At 44.1% G+C, this 24,249-nt stretch overlaps 1 protein-coding gene across 12 annotated transcripts in view; it reads right to left on the bottom strand.

Moving 5' to 3' along the window:
* EVL (Enah/Vasp-like) overlaps positions 1–24,249 on the bottom strand; it is a 581,837-nt gene that overhangs the window by 484,530 nt on the left and 73,058 nt on the right. For 8 of the 12 annotated variants that reach the window (XM_086937788.1, XM_086937791.1, XM_086937792.1 and 5 more), the window contains exon 1: positions 8,749–8,898. The exons of the other annotated variants lie outside the window; for them this stretch is intronic. In XM_086937788.1, the coding sequence (XP_086793914.1) occupies positions 8,749–8,771 (23 nt within the window). In that variant the 5' untranslated portion in view covers positions 8,772–8,898. Of the gene's footprint in view, positions 1–8,748; positions 8,899–24,249 lie in introns of those variants that run through there. 12 annotated transcript variants of the gene reach the window in all.

Here is a 24,249-nt window from a genome sequence, read left to right as displayed (position 1 = left end):
CATTGCATCCCATTCCGAGGGATCGGTATCTTCTGTAAGACCCTGCTTTCTTTCCTCCTTATTGCCCTACTTTCCCCCTCCCCCACCTGACCCTCTCCCCATACAGCTAAGTGCCGCAGGGGGCACAGCGGACTTCCACCTCATGGTAATTGATCGTTTTGCTATAAGCAAGGCTAAGTTAGCAAATTAGGTTTGAACTTTGTTTCTTGTAGTCACGACACTGGCCCTATATACAATATGCTGCCGTATTCTCTTTACAGTCCCTAGGACCCTTATGACGGTGGCCCAGAAGGCATACAGAGTTGGCAGGCCCACAGCATATGTACAAGGTCTGCAGAATGCACGAGACATCGTGGGCTGTGATCCTCCGCCTCCGGGTACATTTTATTTAATCGGTGCAGTGTGAGATCGGCCCTGTATAGCACCATGTACTGGATGAATTTAAATGTAGCATTGCGGGATACCCTCTTGGGGTACTCCAGGAGGGAATCCCATTCGTTGTCTGACAGTTCTCTCCCAATGTCAGCATTCCATTTAGCTCTAAGCACCGCCAGGGATGTTGCTGCATGGGAGCGAATACCCCTATACAACCACGAATCAAGTGACGCTCATTACCCATGAGGTATAGTGTATGTACTAGATCGTGTGTGGGGGGCTCTTTATTGTCTGGCGTCCAATTCTGCTTGATGTATCTAGTAATGCTTTCATGCAGAATATAGAGGGACCGTGGGACACCCTGTTCCCTAGCAAAGTTCTCATGGTCTAGTAACATACTCTCCCCAAACAGCATCCCCACAGTGTTCACCCCTTCCCGTATCCACTTGGAGATGCTTCGGGCAGTGATTACCCCTACCAGAGGAACGATGGGGGCATAGGGGAGTAGCTGATTAGTGAAGTGTAATGCTCTTTTCCAGAAGGTAAGGGCAACCTTCAGTAGTGTGGGAGCTGTGGATGGGACCCGCCCCTTGGGCAACAACCGGGTATGAAGGGTACCTCGGGCTAACGTTTGCTGCACGAGCCCCATCTAGTTGTGACCAGCAATCCAGTACGATAACCACTGCAGTTGACTCTCATAGCAGATTGCCCTAAAATCTGGGACACCCATTCCCCCCTGGTCTGTTCCCAGCTGAAGTTTTGAGAGCCCCCGACCTCCTATGACCCTTCCACCATATTAATTCCAGCAAGAGTGTATTCAGGGTTTTAAAAATAGCAGTTGATATCACTATTAGTAAATAGTTGTAAACTAAAACTTAATGACGACAAAATTGAAGTTACGTTGCTGGGCAACAACTTCCATAGTAATGTCCTAAGCCCCTTACCAGAATGGTTGAGCAAGCCGCCGACCTCCAAAGGCTCAATAAAGAGCCTGGGGATGTGTCTAGATTCTCCTCACACAATGGACAACCAAGCCAAAAAAAATCTGCTAGTTGCTTTGGTATTCACAGACTACTTACAAAGGTTCTTAAGTTCCTTCCTCATACAGCCAAAAGAGTGATTATAAAGGCTTTGGTGTTGGCACGCCCTATACCTTGGCTCAACCTGTAATGTGGTAAAAAGGTTGCAAACAGTGCAGAACGCGGCTATTCAACTTCTTGCAAACACACCCAAACATCAGTCACTAGGACTCTCAGAGACCTTCACTGGCTCCCAGTGGAACACCAGGTCCAATTCAAATCTCTCTGCATCATGTATACAATGAGTCAACAATAGAGGCCCTTCCTTGTTACGATCGTAAGCCTCCCTTTATTTACCTAGGAGACTTCTTAGATCAGCCTCTGCTCATTTCCCGAAGGTGGTCCCCAGGATTAGCAGATCACACTGGGGTGGACATCCACAATTTGTTTGGGCATCTAAACTCTGGAATTCCCTGCCACTCCAACTATGCCTACTGGAGCAAGAACGCCCCTTTCGTAAAGCCTTGAAGACCGGACTGTTCACGAATCAACGTTCTCAGTCCCTGATATTCTAAGGTATCTGCGCTGGGAGGCTTCTTGGTAGCCATGCACTATACAAAAACTGCAGAATAGAACATTGATACTTAATTAGAAGCTATCCATTGTTTGAACATACTCCATAGTGTGCAGAAATAAAAATATGCTCCTTTTTGTACCACTTCATCTGCCACCACAGCGGATATGGGGCTAGTCAGTCCATGACTAGTATTAGTTTCCCAATTCTCAGTATGGATCTACATACCTGGCGACCTAATGCTAGAAACACAAATGTCATGATTAGAGCTTCACACATGGAGCTATTCTAAAGAGAAGGTATAAAACCCCTACCATCCAGTTAATATCTTATCTGTTCTCGGTTAACCGATGGACACGCTGCACCTACATGTCCCAATCCACAACACACTTTAGATTTTGCAGACCCGTTTGATTTAACCAATTAGTAAGGCTTGGATACATCCATTAATTCTTACCCCTGGAGTTGAAGTATTGATGGGAAATTGTGGTGCCAATGTTGCACCCATATTCTTGCTTGGCACTCAGGAGAAAACAGTTTTTAAGAAGACAATATGTAGCAGTTTTGGTCCTGGCCTTCCCTTCCCTTTTGTTCCCCCTGAGGCCAAAGACATTAGTATTGCTATGAATTCTGTTCAGCAATGAATGTGACACAGATTTCAAAATGTAAGTCACTCTTCAAAATCAGTAATGAGCACCTGCCATGAACGGATAATAACTATGTTAGGACTACAGAATATTATGGATGAAAATGTGCAAGTAGTCAAGTAGTTCATCTAATAATAGGGAAACTGGGAAGAGAAATGACTCATGTGGTGTACCCAGACGATACAAACTGCAGATGTGATATATTTCTGTGTGTGGGGCCTGTGCTAACTGTTGTGCTTACACATACACTATTAGATAATGTTGTCAGTGTTGGAGACAACCAATTGGTTCCCTTAAATCTAAAACAGAGGTGGAGAAAACAACAATATAGCCCTCATTGTGGCACAAGAAGGCATTTGTTATGTATTGTTTCCATTGGAAGTCATCGGTGTGACTAACCGGACAGACATCTGGTTAATCACTCCTATGAGGTAACAACAGGTTGAACTAAAAGTTGCAGCGCGGTGCTGTGATGTCATAAGAGAAAGTGCTTCCTTCCCCTGCCTAACTGCCACATTTTCCTATAACCATGGGTCTCTGCAGACCCATGCTGATGAAGAAGCTTCAGTGCTGTGGTGACATGGCTCTCAGTGACCCTGTCTCTGCACCACCTGTGTTGCTGTCTGCTCCATGCAGAACGGAGAGCATGAGTTTTCTGAGGCGAGGGTGGGACGGCACAGAGGGTGGTGGGGTAGGTGGTAGTCATTTTTTTATATTTGGTCGGTAGGGGATGATTAAAGGGAGGGTGCTGTTGGTGGACAGAAGGGAAGTGGCAATAAATACAGATGGCAGAGGCCCGGTACTTATTGTTTTTTCACATGTGGGACAGGGACGAGAGGCTATGTTGTATATGGCTCCTCGTTTCTTCTCTGCTCCGGCATAGCAAACAAAACAGAGAAAGATGATTTTGGGACCCAAAAATAGCATAGTATTATAGATGGGTAAAAAGTGAATTACTGGGATATTTTTCACCTTCGTTCTTGTTGTCAGTTTGATGCCACGCAAAACGCTAAGGTGAAAAACAAACCCGTAATCCAAAAATCTATATTTTTCTCCGTTAGTTTTCAAATTACATCATATAGATAATGTCAATTTCATCTTAGGGGCTCTGAGTGACATCACAGACATGAAACCAAAACTCTCATTGTCTATGAAGTCACTCAGAACCCCAAAACTAAAAAACAACCCTTTTAGTCATAATAACTCATTTATATTTCTCTATATTCACAGATGTTCTTCACTGAATGACCCCCCTCCCCGCCCCCCCCCCCCCCTTTACTACGACCCAGTGGAGCAGTTCCCTTAAAGACGGGTCCATTCATCTTTCAGTTTAAATACTTCTAGATCAATTCAGGGGAATAGCTACCGATAGTGCAACAGGTGCAGTAGCACCAGGTCCAGGAGTGGGAGGAGCCAATCTTCCTTACTCACACTGGTCTCCTTTGCTATGCTGCTGTTAGCAGTGCATCTCAAAAGTGGCCTTTGCCTCTACCTTCAATAGCATTTATCTGGATATGCAGAGTCAATTTTGCGCTCGACATTTGTTCAAGGCGTGCTCACCCGTTGTATGGAATCCCAAGACCTGCCTCTGGGCCCTTCAGGCAGATCTAGAAGCTGGTTTCTTTCGTTGAAAGGCAGCCCACCTCAAGGGAAATTGAAACAAGCAGACATCTATAGACCTCTGTTGATAATGCGAAGCATACTGAAGAGCCACTGAGCAATCCCAAGTGATCCCCTGTTGCCCGAGCGGAATCCACAGAATGAGCGGAAGGAAGATCTCCAGAAAGTGGATTTAGCTGAAGCCTCACAAAGGCGGAACACAGAGTTCACAGGAATCAGACTTTGAGAAACAGATTCATTGGATTTCACGTTTTCATACTTTTGGAATTCAGTCCTGGTTAGGGACAGAAAACCAGTGTAGATTTTGTTTCATGTGCCTCTAATAAATTAGGTTACAATGGTCATAGAGATGCATGATAAAAACAGAGTTATTATTATTGACCTTAAAAGTACTGTTTAACACTGGTTTTATAATTATTGTAAATTACAGGTGTTATTAATGCCCAATTTAATATTACTCAATTTATCAGCCATAAACTGATGCAAGGTAAGTTGACCATTCGCCTGGGACAGGAAGTGCTAGATAGAAAGGTTTAAGGAATTTGATTACCTGGGGATGCGTCTGGCTGACTCAGATCATCATGGGCCCCACAGATTTTCAACACCTCACTCCTGCTAACCGATAGAGCTGCGGCCATCGTTAGATTTTCTAAAAATGCCCCTTGGTATCCAATTCTTCTAGCTATGGAAATATATAAAGCCCAGCCAAGGGGTACAGCACTGCATGCATGGCGCAGAGCTATTGGGCTGTCGTTCCACCGGCACCCTGGAGACCTATGAGAACAATTTCATAAGAGCACTTACAAGCATGGGAAGAGCTGCCCCTCTAGTTCCGCTTAGATTGGACCTTGATATTAATCCTCTCTCTGCGTTGGCTTCATTAAAGCTGTTACTTTGTTGGGTCCGTGTATGGGTCGTTGAGGATTTACAGTCCCACAGAGATGGCCCAGTGGATTTTCTCAACTTAAGCAGCTTTCATAAGTTCAAGTGCCTAGCCTATTATAAGAAATCACTGTACGACCTAGGTCTAGGCAAATTTTAGAAGGAGCCTTTTTCTTTCACGCTTACCGCGGCTACTATTGTTAAAGCTAGATACTAGGAGAGAGCTATTGCCCAGAATGAATGGTCTAGCTTTCCAGGCAGCTGCAGAAGGTTTTTTGTATTCCACAAGAGTGTGACCAAGGCTGAGGAATTTTCAAACGCTATTCGTCCTGCTCATGTGTATTTGCATGCTCACATTACCTACAGTTTAAGTACAGTACCTTGCCGACTGCTGTGTTTTAAGAAAAATGGGCTCATGTACAGGCAAAATCCACTTTATGCTAGTCATGCATGTTATCTGGTTAGACTGAGGAACACTTGCTCTTTTTTGGCCCAAATTCGTCTAGACCAAGGGACAGGTGGATTGTCCCTCTATGTACTACTGGGGATCTCACACCGCACTAATGCTTTTAGAATACGTAGAAGTGATCCTACAAGAGTGGTAGTGGCTTAAGTATCTAAATTCAATTTTTCTGCATGGTCTATTAGACTTAAAGTGGCCGTTCGATTAACAACAACCATTTCTATCGAAGGGCTTTTCTATACACATGTTTCAGTGCTTTTCTATGCACATGTTTCAGTGATATGAAATGGTTTGCTCTAATTACTCTTCGATGAGCTTGAGCAGCGTTCTGCTAGCTTAATGATTTTAATTGATGTTTTACTCTTTTGTATTTATTTTATGATTGTATGTTTTTTTAACGCGTTTTAATATATTGTATATAGATTTTCGCTTTATTTGTGCACGTTTCGATACATTTAGTGACAATGAATTATGATGTTCGAGCTGTCAAACTTGAAGTTGACCATGAAGGTTTTGACTTGGGACCTGCAGGTCACACCAGATGTCAGCAGTGAGCGCTGACGTTGTTGGGTCACATTTACAGCTGAAGGCTGGCTCGGAGTGCTTTATAAAGTACAAATAAAAAATGTTAAAAGTACTGTGGCAACAATAGGGTAACATATACGTTGAGTGGCAGGTGGCAAAATGGGCAGAGAAAAGAAGAAATATACGTAGATAGATTGTTTAAGTAGCCAAGTTTGGGGGGGTTGTCTTCTGAGAAACACACACGGCTATTAGAGTGTTTTTAGGCATTGGTAATGTGACACTTTTACAGTGGCCAAGCATAGTGGTCACATTGTCCAAGTTTACAAGTTCATTAAAGAAAGTTAAGACTTTGGAGTAATAGCCTGAGGTGGATTTTTTTCGTACTTATGTTTTTTCAAGCGTACATAGTAGAGCCAAATTGAACAAAGCTTCTACATTTCTCAAAAAAGGAAAGGATAAGGCTGTCAATGGCCTACTTCCTGAACTAGAATATATGTTTTTGGCAGGCGCAGGCATATTTAGTTTGCCAACACTGATGCCTCCAGCCTAGCCAAACACTCAGCACAATCCTGCTTCAAAATTATAGGTTAGGAGAAGAAATAGTCTCCTTGATGCCCAGTTGCTAAAAACAAAAGCTGGCCCAGTAAGTCTGTCTGCATCAAGCCAGCGGAAACTGATAATGGTGCTATGATAGAGCCCAGAGGAAAAATCCAGCACGTTATCACTTGCAAACAATTTCTCATACCGCCCCCGCACAGATATGCAAAACATGAGCTGCCATCTCAGCGCAGAGTGAGGTCGCAAGTTAAATATAGCTTCGTATTTTAGAATAGTTGGGAGCAGAGCATTTCTCCAGAGAGCTTTACTGAGGATTTCAAACTCCAGCAGCTAATGCATTCGCAAGCACAATATTACAAGGCCAGATGCATATATCCGCTTTAGACCACTCAACTGCATATCAGCAGCCAGCTGTGAAGCAGTCCAGACATGCGCACGAGGATCTGGGCATCTGAATCCTCTTCTTTGACACTGAACGCATTCCCTTGCATTGAATCTATCTGGAAGTATCTGGCCACCAGCTCTTGTCCCCTTGAGATTCCCTCGCATATGCAGGATGTGGCCGCCCACCATGCCGCCACCGACTCTTCGAGAAGGAGCTTCTCTCCTCACACACTAGCAAAATCTGCATCTAACCTATATTTGAACACCCCCAGGAGAGAGCATGCTTTTCAGTTTTTAGTTAGGCGATGGGCGTCTTTCAGGGCTAAATGTCAGATGTCCCCGTTGTATATACTTATTGCTCATCATTCAAACTGCTTGGTAAATACAGAGCTTATTTCATAGAATTATAGGTTTTGGGAGAATAAAGAGCATATCTAATGCAGGTATGTCTGCCTGGTCAGAGTTGAGCACATTTGACAGAATTCCACCTTACTGGTTAAGAAAAAGCACATTTAACACAATTCCACCAGCCTGTACAATACAGAGCATATTTATAAAATGTTACTTTTTCGGTCATTAAAAGTATATTTAGTAGAAATATACTTGCTTGATAATTATGTAACAAATACTAGAATTGCATGTGCCTGATCAAAATACAGCTTATTTGATAGAATTCCATCTGCTTTGTTAATATTGGGGTATTGTTTTCAGAAAATAAATATAGAAAGCAAAATGTGTATACTTTACCTTGGAAAAGGTAACAGCATATCAAAATTGAGCACAATAAACGTACTCCAAACCGGGCAGATGTGCTAATTTCGCCCGGCTCTGTGCACCCCACTGCACACTGAGCCTTTTATCCTTCAAGCACTGCACGCGCCACAGTTTTTCTCCACTGACTGATAGCAGAATAGACAAAATAGCAAGTTATCACTGACGTTGTCATGACAGCGTCATCGCCTTGGGTGTACGAAATGTGAGGAATCTGTTCAATACGGCATGAAAGTACCAAAACAAATCTACCAAACAAAGTGGAATACAGGTTAGGGCTGAAGGTCGAGACTGTCAAAATACCACTTTTTATTAGCACTGCAAGGAGAGAAAGATCGCTGTGCACAGAATTGTTTTGATAGAATTAACTGAGGAAGACACGTTTACACATCACAACACAGAGGCAGAAACACCTTGAATTATGTGAAACACATTTATGAACAAAAACTGGTTAACAGAAACCCAGCGATGTTCTAAATCACATTAAAAAGCACCCAGAAACACGAAAGAGACGCTCTATGACTGGCTATTTCATACGGATGCATCTTGTCTGCCTGAGAAGCAGCCTTTGTTCTAAACATTTTAATGCAGCGTTTTGTGTGTTTAGCGGGCTGCCTGTTCCTTCATTTCCAAAACTAAACAAAAATGAACATTAAGCAGGAATACATAGTTATTTTCCATCTTCGCGTGTGCCAGGCATCTTTGGCATGTAGGTAGCACAAAAACAACGACCCAGCTTGCAAATTAAAAAAATAAATCAATGAGATTGAATGTATATGTTATTTTACCAGTCTCTTCCCTTCCAGATGTGTAGCCAGAAACATTATTGCACTAAAACCGGATTCGTTTGCTTTACGCTATAAAGAGAAGATTAACCCGGGAAAAAACACAACAAAAAACCAAACGTACACAGCCTACATACAGTCCTACCTGAAATCCTCAAATGCATACATGGCTAGGGGTAAGGCAATTCGGTGAGATGGAGCAAAAAAGAAAATGCTTGAAGGGGAGATGGGCAAAGCATTCCATCAATCGGTGGAGAAAGGCATGTTGGAGATGCTGCTCGCTCGGAGAATCCAGACGAGAGGGGGTCTGCAGAGGCTGAGCTCTGCCAGCTGCTGGAAGCAGCCACTAGCAGGGGGAGCATGTGATCGCTCCAGCAAGATGCAGTAAACCTCGCCTGCACCCAGGGAAGGCAGCTTGATGTCTATATTAGTCAAGCTGAGTGGGAGAGGCACAGAAAGCCAGGATGCCAGTGGAACAGCCAGTGTGTCACGGGCACTAGTGCAAGGAGGGAAATGACCCCCCCTGACTGCTGTTTGAACAGTGACCCATAGATCTCTGTGCCCCGGTGCCACTGCACCTGCTGCACCAGCGGAAGCTCCGCCCCTGGCCTTTTCTCAGAGGTGAGAAGGCACTTAATTCAACACATCTTTGCCACTTCTTCTGTTCTAATGTGCCAGATTGGTAATATTTACAGTCAAAACACACAATAGGCTTATGTGCATAATTGAAACATAACAGTAACTCAGCAAAAAGGACAGACTGCCCGGACTCTCTTTTACGTTGCAACCCAGGAATGCAATTGCTGGCTTTGCCTATTTGACCCAATATGATTCTTCCTTAGTCGCAGGATCCTCACAGTTCTCTGGGTGTTGGGGCTTTACAAGAGGGCACTAGCATGGTTCATATTAGAAGCAGAAGGAAGAGATGCACTTGTAATCACGGTGCATGGTGGCTGGATGGTGATTTATGAATAGTGAATATACATTCACCCTGACAGCGGTCTGGTAGGCGACGTAATGCATGTAATATTTTTAGAGGTCTATGGTTTGATCACCAGATAGAGACATACAAGCCATGCAATACATTGTCTTAGTTGAAAAACATTTGAAAAATTGAAAAAATACCTAGGATGTCACAGCCCTGAGGAAATGCGTCTTACAATAATGCACAGAAAACACTATAATTTCTCAAGATAAAATAAATGTTACAACATTAAGTAGCATCAACCTCTTCTACCCGGAAATCCAAAACAAAAAGAAAAAAATACAAAGAAAACTCAATTGAAAATCACCTTTTCCTCTCCAGGAATTGAGTTGCTCTTATGGTGCACTAGCAGAAACAGGACTGAACTACAAAATGTACAGCTTGTTGCCATCTCCCACCACCAAAAATGTGCACTCATAATTTGGGATGTACATTCCAAAACATCCCAAAACTCAGATTAAACGAAGTGGTTTATGCTCCTACCGTACTTTGAGTTGGATCCTAGTACAACCCAAATCGAGCACCTTTTAGAAATCTGGTGGGGGGTGAATGGGGGCAGAACAAGATCTGGTTATCAGTGGTCTCATGAATTCATAAATCAAATAAGGGCAGGATAGTACAGCCGACTACATGATGTAGGGACCTTCATCCTAATAACAAGACATGATAAAGGCTAAAAAAAAAAAAGAGTTTGTTATAGATATTATAGTCTCTGATGGCCAGCCAAAGGAGGGACTGGGAAATGTGCCATGAGGTGGGAGAAGGCATGATTATGCAGCAGTTGAGCTACCAACCTCATCACTGCAAAGCTGTCCACCTAATAAAAAGATCTGGAGAGCTGCCTGCCAGGCATGCAAAGAAGACCACGATTAAGCAATTTATATTTATGAATTTTCATAAATTGCACATACACTGTAATAAGTCTATTGTCGCTGGCCAGTTGTAGCCCAAAAATATGTTATAGTTGGGCTGATTAGATGAAAAGTCAAGTTGTTATGCTTTATTACAAGAGAAGAGAGTAGTGCTAGCTCTGATTTCAGGTGGTATTTAGGTTCTCTATTTGTCCCCCTAGTGTCTAATGTGCCTGTGTCCCAATTTCAGATATTTAAAATGGGTTATTTCAAAGATGTGTATGGAAGATGAGTGTAAGATACTCGTGGGGTATATTTCTGAATTTCCTGATTAAAATGGGAGGACAGTGCCATGAAAACTTTGAAACCTGATGCATGTAGCTTTGAGTTTATTCAGTTTAGCATTGGAAGCCAGTGAATACGTTTCAACTGGTCAAAGATGGAATCCATTTTTTTAGACTGAAAATAACTATAATCACTGAAATATGGATCTTTGGAGTCTGTTTAGCGAGTATTGGGGTAAGCCCAGATCGACAGTATTGCCATAACCTAATCATACTTGAACAAAGCCATTAGCCACTATGATCTTCAGAAGAATTTTAGCCTTGAGTCAATAATGACAGCTAAGTTGTGAACAGTCAGGACTCTTGTGAACAATATCCCAGATTTGAGGGCCACAGGGAAGTTTCCACTGATTCTACTAAAATTGGCAGGATTTCAGTGTTTGGTGAATCACATTTGTGGAAATGTTGTTCCATCTATTTGGCCATGCTGCTAGCATGACTTGGACCTAGAGTTTGGATTGTGGGGGTTCTCTTTTAGACTGTTTGTGGGTCACTATTTGTGGGTCATCTGCATAAAGGTAAGAGATGAACTTTTGTAAAAGTCTTGTCAGCAGTTGTTATAAATATTAAAGACCATAAGCTAAAGTGCAGACCCTTGCGGGACTCCCCTTCAAAGTGGAGTAGTGGATGAATTATACTGAGCCATGCGTATTTTTGGACTCTTTCTGCAAAGAAGGTTTTAAACCACGCCAAGGCTGTATCCATCATCTTCCGATTTTCCAAGGTGATTTATAAGCCTCAGATGGTCAGTGGTATCCAAAGCAATGGATCGGTCCAGGAGAACAACCACTCCTGAATTTTCACTGTCCACCGACCACCTCAGATCATTCGTAGCTGAAGTGACTACAAACTCTTTACAGATACCTGATCTTAAGCCAGCTTCACTATGTTCAAATAGTTTATTATTCTCTACATACCTTTGAAGTGGTTTAGTGACCATTTATTTTAATAAGTTAAGAGATATAATGCAACAGAGAAATCGGCCTGTGGTTGCAGGATCCAATGTTTCAAACTCTGCTTCTTTAAGATTGGTTTTATCATCACTTTTTTCAGGGAGGTGGGAACCGAGCCTTCCCTGCAAGAGGCATTGATGATATTGCAGGTTAATGGGGCAATCATTGGACGAAACGATTTTAATCCTGCAGCTGGGCTGGGGTGAAAAGGCGAACCCAATGGTCTTAGTATTGTTCATAAGTGTCACACATTTTTCCACCATGATGGCCACAAATTGAAATAACTTAAGACTTTGTCATTTTTAAAACTGTGTTACTCTTGTGACATGCTTCCTATGTTTACAAGGAGCTTTAGATATGTCATCACAAATGTTCTTATCTTTTATTTTTAGATGTATTGTTCTTATGCACACAGTACTATGTGTCATACCAGATGAGTCTTTCCTACTTTTGGTGACTCGTGCTCCTAGCTATATGCCATTTTATTTGAGACCTATCTGCCAGATTGGTCACGGTAACTGCCGAGGACATCTGGGCAATGGAACCCTTGATATCAGCCAGTTTTTCATGAGCCCCACGAGTGCCATCTCTGGCATAACCAGGGCTGGAGGCACTTCAGAGGTTGCCGCCTTTGATAGAACATTGTTCATCACAGCTTCCAACAATGTGAGTTGGCAAACACTCTTGGATTTCAGCATAGAATGGCGTAGATAGTTTGGAGGATGGTGGAAAATAGTGCCGCAAATCGGGGAGAACTAAGGCTACAGGCTTTGTAGTATGTTGTAAGGAAGGAGCGACCAGGGCAGTCCATGGCCCACAATCGTAAGGAGATATTGGAGGCACAAGGCTTCAGCCCCACCAGGAGGCCTGACTTGTTTGGAAAAGGTCCCCACTGTGGCCAATCCCTTTGTAGGGTGTTCAGGGAGGCACAGAGGGCAAGTCAATACCAGAGTGTGAAGTCGTAAGCCAGGTGTCGCAGAGCAACGGAGGACAGGGGGTCAGGGCCCCAGAGGAGAAATGAGTGCAGGGCAGTCGGACTGATGGTGGCTTCTCTTACACCTGGCGCAGCACCCAGCAGTTTGTCAAGAAAGATATTTAGCTCTCCCTGTTTAGGTGAGACCAGGCCACATGGGAAACACTCACTTGTTTCTGAGGGCAAGGGGATTCCCCGTGCAGGAAGGTCATAGGCCCCACTGGAGACAGGGACGGAAGCCTGCGATAGAGGGATAGGCCCAGCCCATCAATCCCTGTGTCTCTGACCTGACCGGTGGGGAGGTACAGTACTTACGGCTGTTGTCCCTCTGTTTTCAGAGGTTGACGTCTCAGGACCGATGCCTCGGAGGAAGTGAGCCTGATCAAAATGGCTGCTGAAGGGTGAGGTAGAAGGCTCTCCGGTGCCAGGCATGGTCCCCACATGAGGAGTGGCTCAGCATGGAGGCAGCGATATGACTGTTCTTCAGGCCAGCAGAGGAGCCAAAGAGGCACTCTCTATGCCACGCAGCATTTGCTGCAAAGCTACAGCATCACTGTGCAATGGGAGTGGCCCGCTTCCTCGCTGGAAGGTGGAGGTTGGCTGCTCCCGAAGCCGGAAAACTCTGGCTCGGGTCACGTCAGCGAATTCCTGGGGGTCCGGAGTAAGAGTCTCTCTATTTTGGCTTATTGCAGGTTTGGCTTGTGATGTATGTGAGGCTTCTGCCTCACACTCTCCAGGAGAGCGAAGGATAAGCCACTACTCTCATCTACACCCATCTCCTCCACCTGGAGGAGTTTCTCAATGGAAAACATGCTCTCCTCCCTGTAGGAAAATGGACGATTATCCAGTGAGAATGGTTAGGCTACGTAATACTCTTACAATACCCCAAAATAGGTCATTTGGATTCACACTAATAAATCCCTACCTCAGTCCTGGTAGAATGGCACAGAGCAGTCAGGCTTTACCAGAGGAACATATGTTAAACATTTCAGAGTACCATAATGGACGATAAGCAATTGACACGACTCAAAAGAAATCCAACATCAATTTATAAAAATAGAGCAGATTTTATATAAATTTAGATACCATAATGAACACAATTGTATGAATATAACCGAAGTTATTGATTTTAGGAGAAAAAATCAATTTATGCAATTCACTACAAAAAAACGTTAAAATTGCGGTAAATGGAGAAAAGCACTTGTGACCATCATCACTTGCAGTTCAAGTCCAGTAGAATCAACTGAGAGGTAAGCCGATGCAGGTCCCAGGACCAGGCGATGACAGTCAGTTGAATTGTATTTAGCTCATAGGGCCCGGGTGCTGGCTGTCCCTAGTGTTGAAGCGGGAGCCGCGGGGGAGCTGGTTTTACTACTCAAACAGTACTGGTGAGGAAACTGATGCAAAAACTCAACAACTGGGCCACTGAGGCAGCGGGATGAAAATGCTGTGGATTTCACTCAAGGCACAGCGTCAAACATTGTAGTGGTGGCGGAACTGGCCACCAACAAGCTATGGCAGCAACAAGCTTAGCTTGAAGTTACTTCAATGTCCTGGAGTCCGGGGGGAAATGGTAGCCTCCTGAAATTAGCTGGAGGTCAGGGATACCTTTCCCACAATGGGCTAGACCATCTACTTTAGGATGATCACTTGCGGGCCCGATGGCCAGTGATTCTTTGGTTCTTGGGGCATGCGGTGCCCGCGGACTGCAGGGGACTAGTACCTGTAGTCCAATAAAGTTCTGGAGTTGCCTTTGACTCTCAGAGAAGTTCTTCTTTCCTGGGGAACTGGTCTCTGCTTTGGGACGAGTCGCAGTCGTGCAGTTTCTGGGTGGTTGCCACAAGTGCAGGCATTGCGACTTTGCCTTGTACAGGTCCTGAAGTTGCAGGCTCTGGTCTCTTCTTTGTCCTTGGCAGCAAGTCGAATCAGACCTAAGGTTCTGGTTCGAGGGGAGCCCCTTAAATCCTAGATTATGGGGCATTTAGAGATGTGAGAGTTTGTACCGAATGGGCTACTAGCCTCAAGGGCTAATCCGCCCGAGGTGACCACTTTCTGTGGAGGGTGGAATCTTTTGTACCCAGAAGCCTCTATCCTGCCACTTTTATAAATGGCAGAATCCTTCTTTGGCTGTACAGACCAGGTAACCCCATCTTAGGTATGTGGCTAGCCTTCTAGGGGTGTACACATCCTGACTACCTAATTTGTCTGCCTGCCCAGTGCAAATGTGCCTCAGGTCAGGCAGCTGGTTGTTTCGTCTTTTGGGAGGCAGCTTGGTTGCATATCAAAGGTGGCTGTAGTTTGAAGCTCACCACCTTGATGAGCCACTTAACTAACCATCCTGTTAGGGAGGAAGGCAACACCTCCTTCCTGGGCATGCTACTGTTATTCTTGGAAGTGTTCACACCTCCTTACAGGGGGTCAGATTTCGGTCTTGGCAGCATCAGCTACAGGCTGTCAGTCAGGGCACAGGAAAGGCTGGGGCAACCGGTCGGCAATCTCTAAGGTAGTTACCTGGGTGCAAGTCACATTAAATCCAACTTAACATAAAAGGTTGGGTTTGATGAGACAAGTTGTTTGATATTAAACATGACACTTCTCAATGGCACCATAATGAAGCTGGCAACCGAGGGGTGTCAGGGTGCTAACACATTTTATGCCAAGGCCTCCTGAACACTTATAGTGGCCCCTAATGGAAGGAGTGTGCTATAGGTACATATATGCTTGCACTTAGATGTCCATACCTTTAGTATAATGCACCCTGCTTCCTGGGCTCACAAGGCCTACCTTAGGGGTGACTGACATGCATTAAAATAGTGCTGTTACCTTGCCACTCATGGTAAGAGTAAAGTTGTGTTTTTGGTCAGTTTGCACTGTTCCTGCAGTCTGAAATGGCAGGCCTGCTGTCTCTGGTTATGTGGGTCACCCAGGGTGACACAATCAGTGCAGCAAACCCTGGTGGTGCCTTTAACTCCCATGCCCTGGGTACCACTGGTACCACTTACCATGGACTTATAAGGGAGTTCAAGTCTTTGCCACTTGGGGTTGCCAATTCACATGCATCATATTTAGGAAGAGAACACTGGCACAGGGGCATGATCAGCAGGCTCCTGTCCCCTTTCAGAGTTGAAAACCAGCAGCTAGAAGTCCAAATAGGGGCAACAACTGGGGGAAACTGCAAAAAGCATGATTTATGTGCTTTCAAATTTTACAATACATGCTTCAGTGGAACGTTCACTGCGAACAGTCCAATAGAGTACAGATTGTGGCACATCAATGCTTTGAAAATGTACACCTTGCATAGATCTGAGGCGCACACAGAGTTTGCCAATCCTTAAGAATGGATAAATGTTAGCAAATCATAGGAGTTAATTCCACTGCACTGTCTAGAAATTTGAATATAGGAAAAGTTATCCCATATTGTTAAGTACTGGATACAGAAATAACCCAGCATTCCTTATTTATAGGGGTCACGTTCTATCCCAGTTAAAAATAAAAAAAAAACCAAGGGACAGAACAACATCCGAGGCGCCCTGGGCAGCATTCTAAAAATACTTTATGGAGGAGGAGGAAAGTATGCAGTACTAGGCCATCAAGATGCAGAAGAAAAGTTACAAAGCCAAAAATTCTTTTGGGAATTTCCTAATTTAGAAGAGATCCATGTTTAAAAAAAGCTGAAAAGTACTTGTGTCCTTAAACTAACAAGGTAGAGGTATATTTCATGCGTGTGTGCGGATTCATGTGTTGTTTATCATCAGGTAAAAGGTCACAGTCCCTCACTCTGCATGTCTTTCTCAAGCTCACACTCGGTGCTTCATTAGTGCATGTTGTTTTTACAAGTATGCACTTTCAGTGGGATGACAAAACTCTAGGGAAAATGTGGACAGACTACAATAAATGTAAGCTAGGCTGATGCGAGTGGTGATGCCCTCTAAATGCACATAACTTCAAATAAAAGGTTGATTTTCCAGCCATTCGCCTGCCTCCACCTCGCCTGAATGTGCGGATGAAGCACACAGGAAGGACACCCACCGTGAGTCCCAGGAAGGAATGGCGCCAGTCTGCTGGCCGAAAACTGATAGCTCTGACAAGAACCGAAGATGGGCTAAAGACGACCTGTGGGGGAGTCACGAGGAAGGGTCACATATGCAGGTTCAATGTCAAAGATTCCCAAATGGTTGCAGCTCCAGATGGAGTGTACGACAGATGTACGCATGTGGAATCACAGGTTACAGACCTCCACAGGCACAAACACCAAGCTATTGAAGCTGCCAGAAACTAAGAGGGTGCTTATTTATTGAAGATCTGTAGTTATATCGGTTAATTCCCAGGGGTTAAATGATACCTCAAGGGGGTTACAAGCAGCAGGGCAGCACTAGCTACACCTTCTGGGCTGGAGGTAAAATGTTTTCCCCCATTTGCCGCCCTAGGCGGCTGCCTAGTCTTGCCTAATGGTAGAAACGGCCCTGGGAAAAGGTCTCCGCCTATGGAGCACACAGTTTTGCATTTGCCTTGAAAAAATATCTAGACACCAGCATGTGAACTAAATTTAAATCTCCACCCGTAAACCACACAGCACTACCCCCGACAGCCAGCCAAAAAGTGTCTAGGTCTTCCTAAATGTACCTGTTTATTTTGTTAATTTAAATTCTCAGTTTAAAATCTAGTGAATCTGGAATGACTCCAATAAAGCAGAAACCAGCATCTGTGGAATAGCTGTGAACCTTGCTAGGCATTTACAACACCAGGCATGGAAGCGAGAAGCGCTCGTTTAGTCAAAACATTATAGATCTTAATTTGCTTTGTAAAGGATATTGCAAAAAAGGGCAGACAAAAGTAACTGTGTTCAGTGTGCTGATGGCTCTACTTCATTAGCAGGTGTGCTGTTTTTTCCTTTCATGCAGGAAGCCAGAACGTAGATTATCGCAATGCTCCGAGCGACACCAACACCCAGAAATACCACCAAATCACTCAGCAAATACATTAGGCAGATCATACACATGCGTCCAAGACTCCACTGATGTGCTGAACCTCAACAGCATCTAATATTCAACAATGCGACCATCACAAGCACAGAACAGATGTACCACGCTGTTGGTTATCACCAAATACCAACAGCACCTTCTGCCCAACAAAGCATCTTATGCAATCCCATCTAAATATATTAATACTCCAATCTACCACAAAAAACCAGAACATATTAATCAGATCTCCTTTACATGAACAGTAAAGCATCATAGCCATGGCTGGCAAAGGGTTGCCACTTCAATGGCGTCAATGACCTACAACCCCACTTACCACTGTTGCATAAAAATGGACATCAATCACTACACAATACACTTTTACACAATTACAGACCGGTACAACCCACATAAACGTTCTGGGCAGTACACAAAAGAAATAATCCCCAAAGGTAGAAGGAGAGTTTTGCGTCCGTTTTTGCTTGATCTCGCCGGTACTCTTACTTCTTCCCCCTGCTCTCTCCTCTCTGTTTCCACTTTCCCACGTCTTCCCGTCCCTTGACCAGTGCACGCTCTCTCCCATGTGACATTTTTTGCTAGCGGTGGGCAGCCCATGGCCTCTTTCGTGTCACTTTCAGCAGGGGCGGCCCCTCCGCAATGGAGGAGGAGCCTCGCCACACTGGCTCAGAGCCAGCAGCAAAAAAATATAAAACGATATTGCAATATCATTTTATTTTTAAGCTGCTGGCTCTGCCAGCTTGTACAGGGGGAGGGGGGCTGAGGCATGGAAGGGAGAGGAGTAGTGCTAGGTGTACTAAGGGCTCATGTGTGTTGGGCCGGACGTGTCGGGCCAACAAAAACTCACATGCACACTTAGGTTTTTTCAGGTAGCCGGGCTGGAGAAACCCTGCAGACTCCCTGGTCTGAGCAGGGCATCTTTCTAGCCTGCTCAGGCCAATCTTGGAAGGTAGTCACAGTGTGTCTGCTGGGACAAGGAAGTCCAGGCACTGAGGCGCGAGTGGGTGGCGGCTGGCGGCAGGTAAGCGTAACTATTTAATTTTTATTATTTTAAACAATACCCCCGCCTTTCCTGGCCCCCAGCTCTAACACCGCATCCCTACCCCTCCTTTTTCTGTATATGGAGACTGCCACTGCCTTAAGTGATGTGCACATCTTCTGGCTCCAAATTTATTTTTACGGTCTAAAAATGCCCACCAACCAGGGTAGATGGATAATAAAATATAACAAAAAATAATTGCAACATGCTTGCGTGTGCATGTCTGTGGAAGCACACATGGCCACCTTGGAATGATTGGTCGATATAAGGGAGAAATCAATTAAGGTGGGGGAACACGCGATTGGATGGAATTAAGTGGGAGCGGAGAGCCAATATGACTACAAATTGTTGACAATAGCCCTCCATTAATTCTTTCCTGGACTTTACTCATTTGAGTTTATCCCTTGTCTTAAGGTACTTTGTATTATTCCAACTAGGTATTGTTTGTTAATACTTTGACATTACAAGCTTATTGTGCTACCTTTCTTTAAATTTTCTATACAATACCCTGTGTCGGACTGTTGGCATTGATTGGGTATTATTGGCAGCTGGGTAAGGGGTGGGATAAGGGGAGTTAGGGAGGGTTTTCTTTATGTTGCAACACATTGCTTAAAGTTCTAATTGTTTATGGTACAAGGGTGATTCACTATGCTTGATGTACACACTGTCACAATCTCGAGCTCTCACACTATATGCAATCTTCATAATTGCACCAATAGAAAATATATTAAAAACAAATTATGTATGTCTGTGGTATATTAATGTTGTTAACCTAGCCAAAAGTAAGCAGAGTGCTGCACATGGTCAAAGATAAGTATAAAATCAATGAACTATTGGAGAGGTGGCTGGTTTGTGCTCTGTTAATGCATTTTGATGTAGCGTTCTTTAAAAGGGTACATATTCAACTTTTTTCTTTTAACTGGGAGAAGCATTGGGGGAGATGGGGGCCCTGATGGATATGGGGTGCTGTTCCAGATCCGTGGTCCAGATGGAAAAGGTCAGGTGCTTATTATTTTATTTTTGTACACTTCTTATTCTGCAGTCTGATGATTTGTAGTAGCGAGTGGACTAGATAAGTGGAGGTGATGGTTTTGTAAATAATGCAGCTGGTTCTGAAGATGGTGTGGGCTAGCAAAGGGAGCTAAAGGAGTTCCATCACAATGGGGGTGATCTAATTTCTTCATGCTCTGGATGAGACATGCTGTATCAATTAGGATGCCCTTAAGGGGTGCAAATGTGGAGTCGGGAGGCCAGGGAACAGGGGGTTACCACAATCCAGATGCAAGATCACAAGCACTTAAACAGCAATTCTAAAGTCACTTTCTGGGAGAAATTGTTTCACTATCTATAGAAAAGAGCTGGTATCAGGTTAATTAGATTATTTTTAGAGGGAAAGTATTCCTTTAAGGTGAGGTTGGTGTCCAGGGTGAATCCAAGTGACTTGGTATTTCAATGAAAGTTCAGGTTCGCATCCATTAATGTTTATGTAACTGAGCCTGGTTTGCACGGATCATTCTTTGTTGTTCTTCATAAATAACAGGAATTCTGTCTTGGTTGAACTGGCGCTGGATATCGAAGTCTGGATGTTGTGTACACAGTGACTGAGTCATTGGATGCCGGAAGCAGTGGGGTAGAGTTGTGTATCGTTGGAATATTGATTAATCTTCATATAGTTATTTGTGAGCGGCACCATGCAGAGGATGTACATGACATGCGGGTTATGCCACTCCGTTCTATGTAGCAAAGCCCCCCCCCCTTAGAGGGATCTTTGCTCTGAAAGTAAAGCATTCCATCTCCATTGACTTTGTTTCACTACAGCTCAAAGTTGTTTGTGCTAGGTGATCGTATAAATATTAAAAAAAAGTGCAGAAGCAACCTCACATTGTGATTACCAACTGTACATCCATGAAAACGTTTGTAACTAGCAAGTCCCAATTTCAGCACCGAAATGTATAATTACTTTGCTATTGACCTCTGAGCATTTCATCACATCTTTCCCTAATTCCTGTAACTATTCAAGACTGAAGAAGACTAGCATCTTATTTGGTTCATTAGTAACCTCTCTTATACAGGTTGTAAAATCAATGAAATATTGACACAGAGGAAAGACTTTGCCATGACATGTCCCGGTTTGAGGGCGGATAAAAGTAATCATGAGTGTGCATCAGTCACAACAATAGACTCTTTTGATTTGGTTTGAAGAGCATGTTATGCTGATGGAACAACTGCTGTTTTGCCAATTAGTTTGAAAGGTGATATACCCGTCACTTTGAAGCACCAGTGTGGCTGTATGATGCAATACTGTCCAAACAGGAAAAACCAGAACTTCAGAGACTCGGGCAAAAACACTTGTTTTAAAAAAGCAGACACATGCAAAATCTCTTATCAGTGTCTGTGAACTACTTTTTAAAACTCAGGATCCTGACTGCAAAGTTGATTTACAGTTCTTCCATGGGCAGTAACTGGAAAGTCTTATCCATCCCGAGTACCAAGTATGTATTCTTAGCCCATGACTTTAGACATGTTTACAGTGTTGCCAGTGCTAGACAGTAAGGGGATATCGCCGGATCCCAGTATCTGCAGGTATTTCTGGTGTGTAACTGGGATCCGGCTGACCTAGTAAAATATACTGAGTTTGTTGTGTTGTTAATTTCCCACACCAGCACACAATTCAGCCGCACCTGCATGTTGTCTACATTGCATTCAGTGCAGCAACCTGCAGGCAGCAGGGGGCTTTCTAATTTTCACTTCCATCCGGGCATAAAAGTCTGATTTAATGGGCCATCAGCCTTTTTTTTCAAGCATCACCTTGGCTGGCAGCTATCGCAAGCTCAACACCTAGATGCCAATGCAATGGGAGTAAACAAAGGCACACATCTTATCACTCCACAAGTACTTTAACCCCTTCACTGCGGCGGCTATTCCGCCGCAGTGCTAAGGGGTAGGGCGGCCGAGCGGCGGGCGCATGCTGGTGACGGAACCGCTCCGTCACAAGCCGCGGTTGCGCTGTGCTCATGACAGAGCGGTTCCGTCACGGCCCCGCCTGCCGCTCAGCGCAGGCGCGGAATCCGCACCGCGCAGGCGTGCCGAGTGGGCCGTGAGGGAACCGCTCCGTCATCAGCACAGCACGACCGCGGCTGATGGCGGAGCGGTTCCGTCATCAGCAGGGGAATGGTTAAAGAAACTTTTACATAAAGGCATCGTTATTACTTTGTTCAACCCCTGCCACCCCCCCTTCCCCCTCCACTAAAGCCCAACTCCTGCACCTCCTGGTGAGAGCTGTACATGCACTTTCAGAATGCAAAATGTATCTGTGAATATAAGTCATTAAACAAATAATGATTTATAAGGCACCTACTAATTTATCCTTTTAAAAAAAATTTATTCTTATAAAGTGTAACTCTTCCCAGAGTAGTAGGGTGTCAGAGCACTTTACATCATACACACAGCACAATAAATCATGCAAGTGTGTAATTCAATATACAGGAAATGTCATGATAATTAGGGTTTTAAGGTGTAGGAATCACATATTGTCCATACTTGTAGACAAAGATTGCATGGTCAGAAGAAACACAAGGTCAGGACATAAAACCTAACAGTGATTGGGGTTGTCTGTACTAAGAAGGCTTTACATAAATTCCCTAAGTAACCCTTCTTTTCAATCTCAGAATAACAACAATAAGGATGTAAACTGATGGTTTACAGTTTGCAGGCAGCTCCTTGACGCAGGCATTGGCCCACTTAACTTTCTTTATAAATAAATACAAATCTGTGATCTGGATCTCAAACAATGTGCTTTGCTGCAGGCACATTAACCTTCTCGCCTACATTATCAATCAATTAAGGATGTTATAAAGCGTGGAAAATCAACAGTGAGGGTCTCAATGCCCTGGGGTTGTCAGCTGCTTCGTGGTGACCTGTTCATTCGAACGGCCAGGTCTTGAGTCCTTTCTGAATTGCTGGGGCGATCCTGAGGTACAGGGAAAGGTTGTTCCCAGCTTTTCCAGCCAGTTGTGAGAAGGAGCGCCCTCTGCTGTTGCCTCAGTGGATTAGGGCAGTGTCAGCAAGGAAGAGGGTGGCAAATCATAAGTTTCTGGCCTTGGTGGAAGGTCATGCGTTTATTGATTTTAGCTGGTCCCTCGTTATGCAGGGCTTTGTATGCGTGGGTCAACATCTGGAACTGGCATCTCTTCTGAATCGGGAGCCAGTGTAGCTTCTTGAGGTAAGGTTTGATGTTGGTTCATTTGGGGATGTCGAGGAGGCGTCTGGCTGTGGAGTTTTGTATAGTCTGTAGTCTCTTAAGGGGGAGGGCAGTCATTTCTATATAGAGGGAGTATTGTTACAGTCCAGCCAGCTGGTTCTGACGAGGGCCTGCATGATGGTCCTTCAGGTGTTGACTTGGAGCCACCTGAAGATATTGCAGAGCATGCACAGGGTGTGGAAGCAGGTGGATGAGACCGCGTTTACCTGTTTTCCCATGGATAGCTTGCTGTCCAAGATGATGAGGCGTGGTCTGTCGGGGAACGGGGGATATACCGAGTTCAGCCGGTCACCATGCGTCGTTCCATGGCGAGGTGTTGTTCCCAGAGATAAGTACATCCATCTTGTTCATGTTGAGTTTGAGACAGTTGTCCGTCATCCAATCGGCGATGTTCAATGTGCATTTGTAGAAGTTGGTTGTGGTAGTGGAGGGATCTTCTGACAGCAAGAGGATGAGCTGGGTGTCATTAGCATAGAAGATTACTTTATGTGTCAATACTGTGAGTGGACAAAAGACAGAGCTTCCTTAGAACTGCATTAACCACCAGAGTTATCTTACTCTATTATAATCCCCTGAGGATTGCTGGGCACACAAAGATTGCTGCAGCGGGTGTTTTAACTCTGTATGTTATTTTAAAATGCAGTCTCTGTGACTAGTTAAAAAGGTAAAACAGATTTACTGTCACATTTATCCTTGTTGGCAATTTCTTTGCAGAAGTTTTTTAAAATGAATGTATAAGTTGACTGTCAGACTCTGCTTTTCAAACTCCGGCCCTCGTAACACCACCCATTTTCCTCTGCCGCACCTTGACTCCCAATTATGGGTTCCCAGAGTAAACGTTTTTCAATTCCAGCACTGAGTGTTGCTGCTTGACTTTCTTAGGTGGAGATATTTATGTTTTCTAATGCTACACGTTAACAGACTTTGGTAAATTAAAAATGATGAACTGAGGTGCCTGGTAGCCAAAACAAACCAACTGTGACCAGAGGTAAGTAAAGAATGTAAGTGCACTTGAAGTACATACTAATATAGAATTATAGCCTTGTTGCAATGGAATGAAAAGTAGATTTATACAGTGCGAACAAATACCCGAGGGTGTCTAGGTGCTAGCTCACAGAACATTTAAACAATGAAACCTGACCTACGGGATCAGAGATTAAAAAGCCAGGTTTTTAGAGCTTTCCTGAAGGCCAACAGTGGAGTTTCTCTTTTTAAATCTAGGGGAAGAGAATTCCAAAGTCTGGTGGTACCGACCAGAAAGCTT

This window comes from Lissotriton vulgaris, chromosome 9 (genome assembly GCF_964263255.1).
Source record: "Lissotriton vulgaris chromosome 9, aLisVul1.2, whole genome shotgun sequence".
In the NCBI taxonomy this organism is placed as follows: Eukaryota; Metazoa; Chordata; class Amphibia; order Caudata; family Salamandridae; genus Lissotriton; species Lissotriton vulgaris.
Note: the sequence above shows the minus strand (reverse complement) of the source record. Positions and strands in the feature narration are given on the sequence as shown.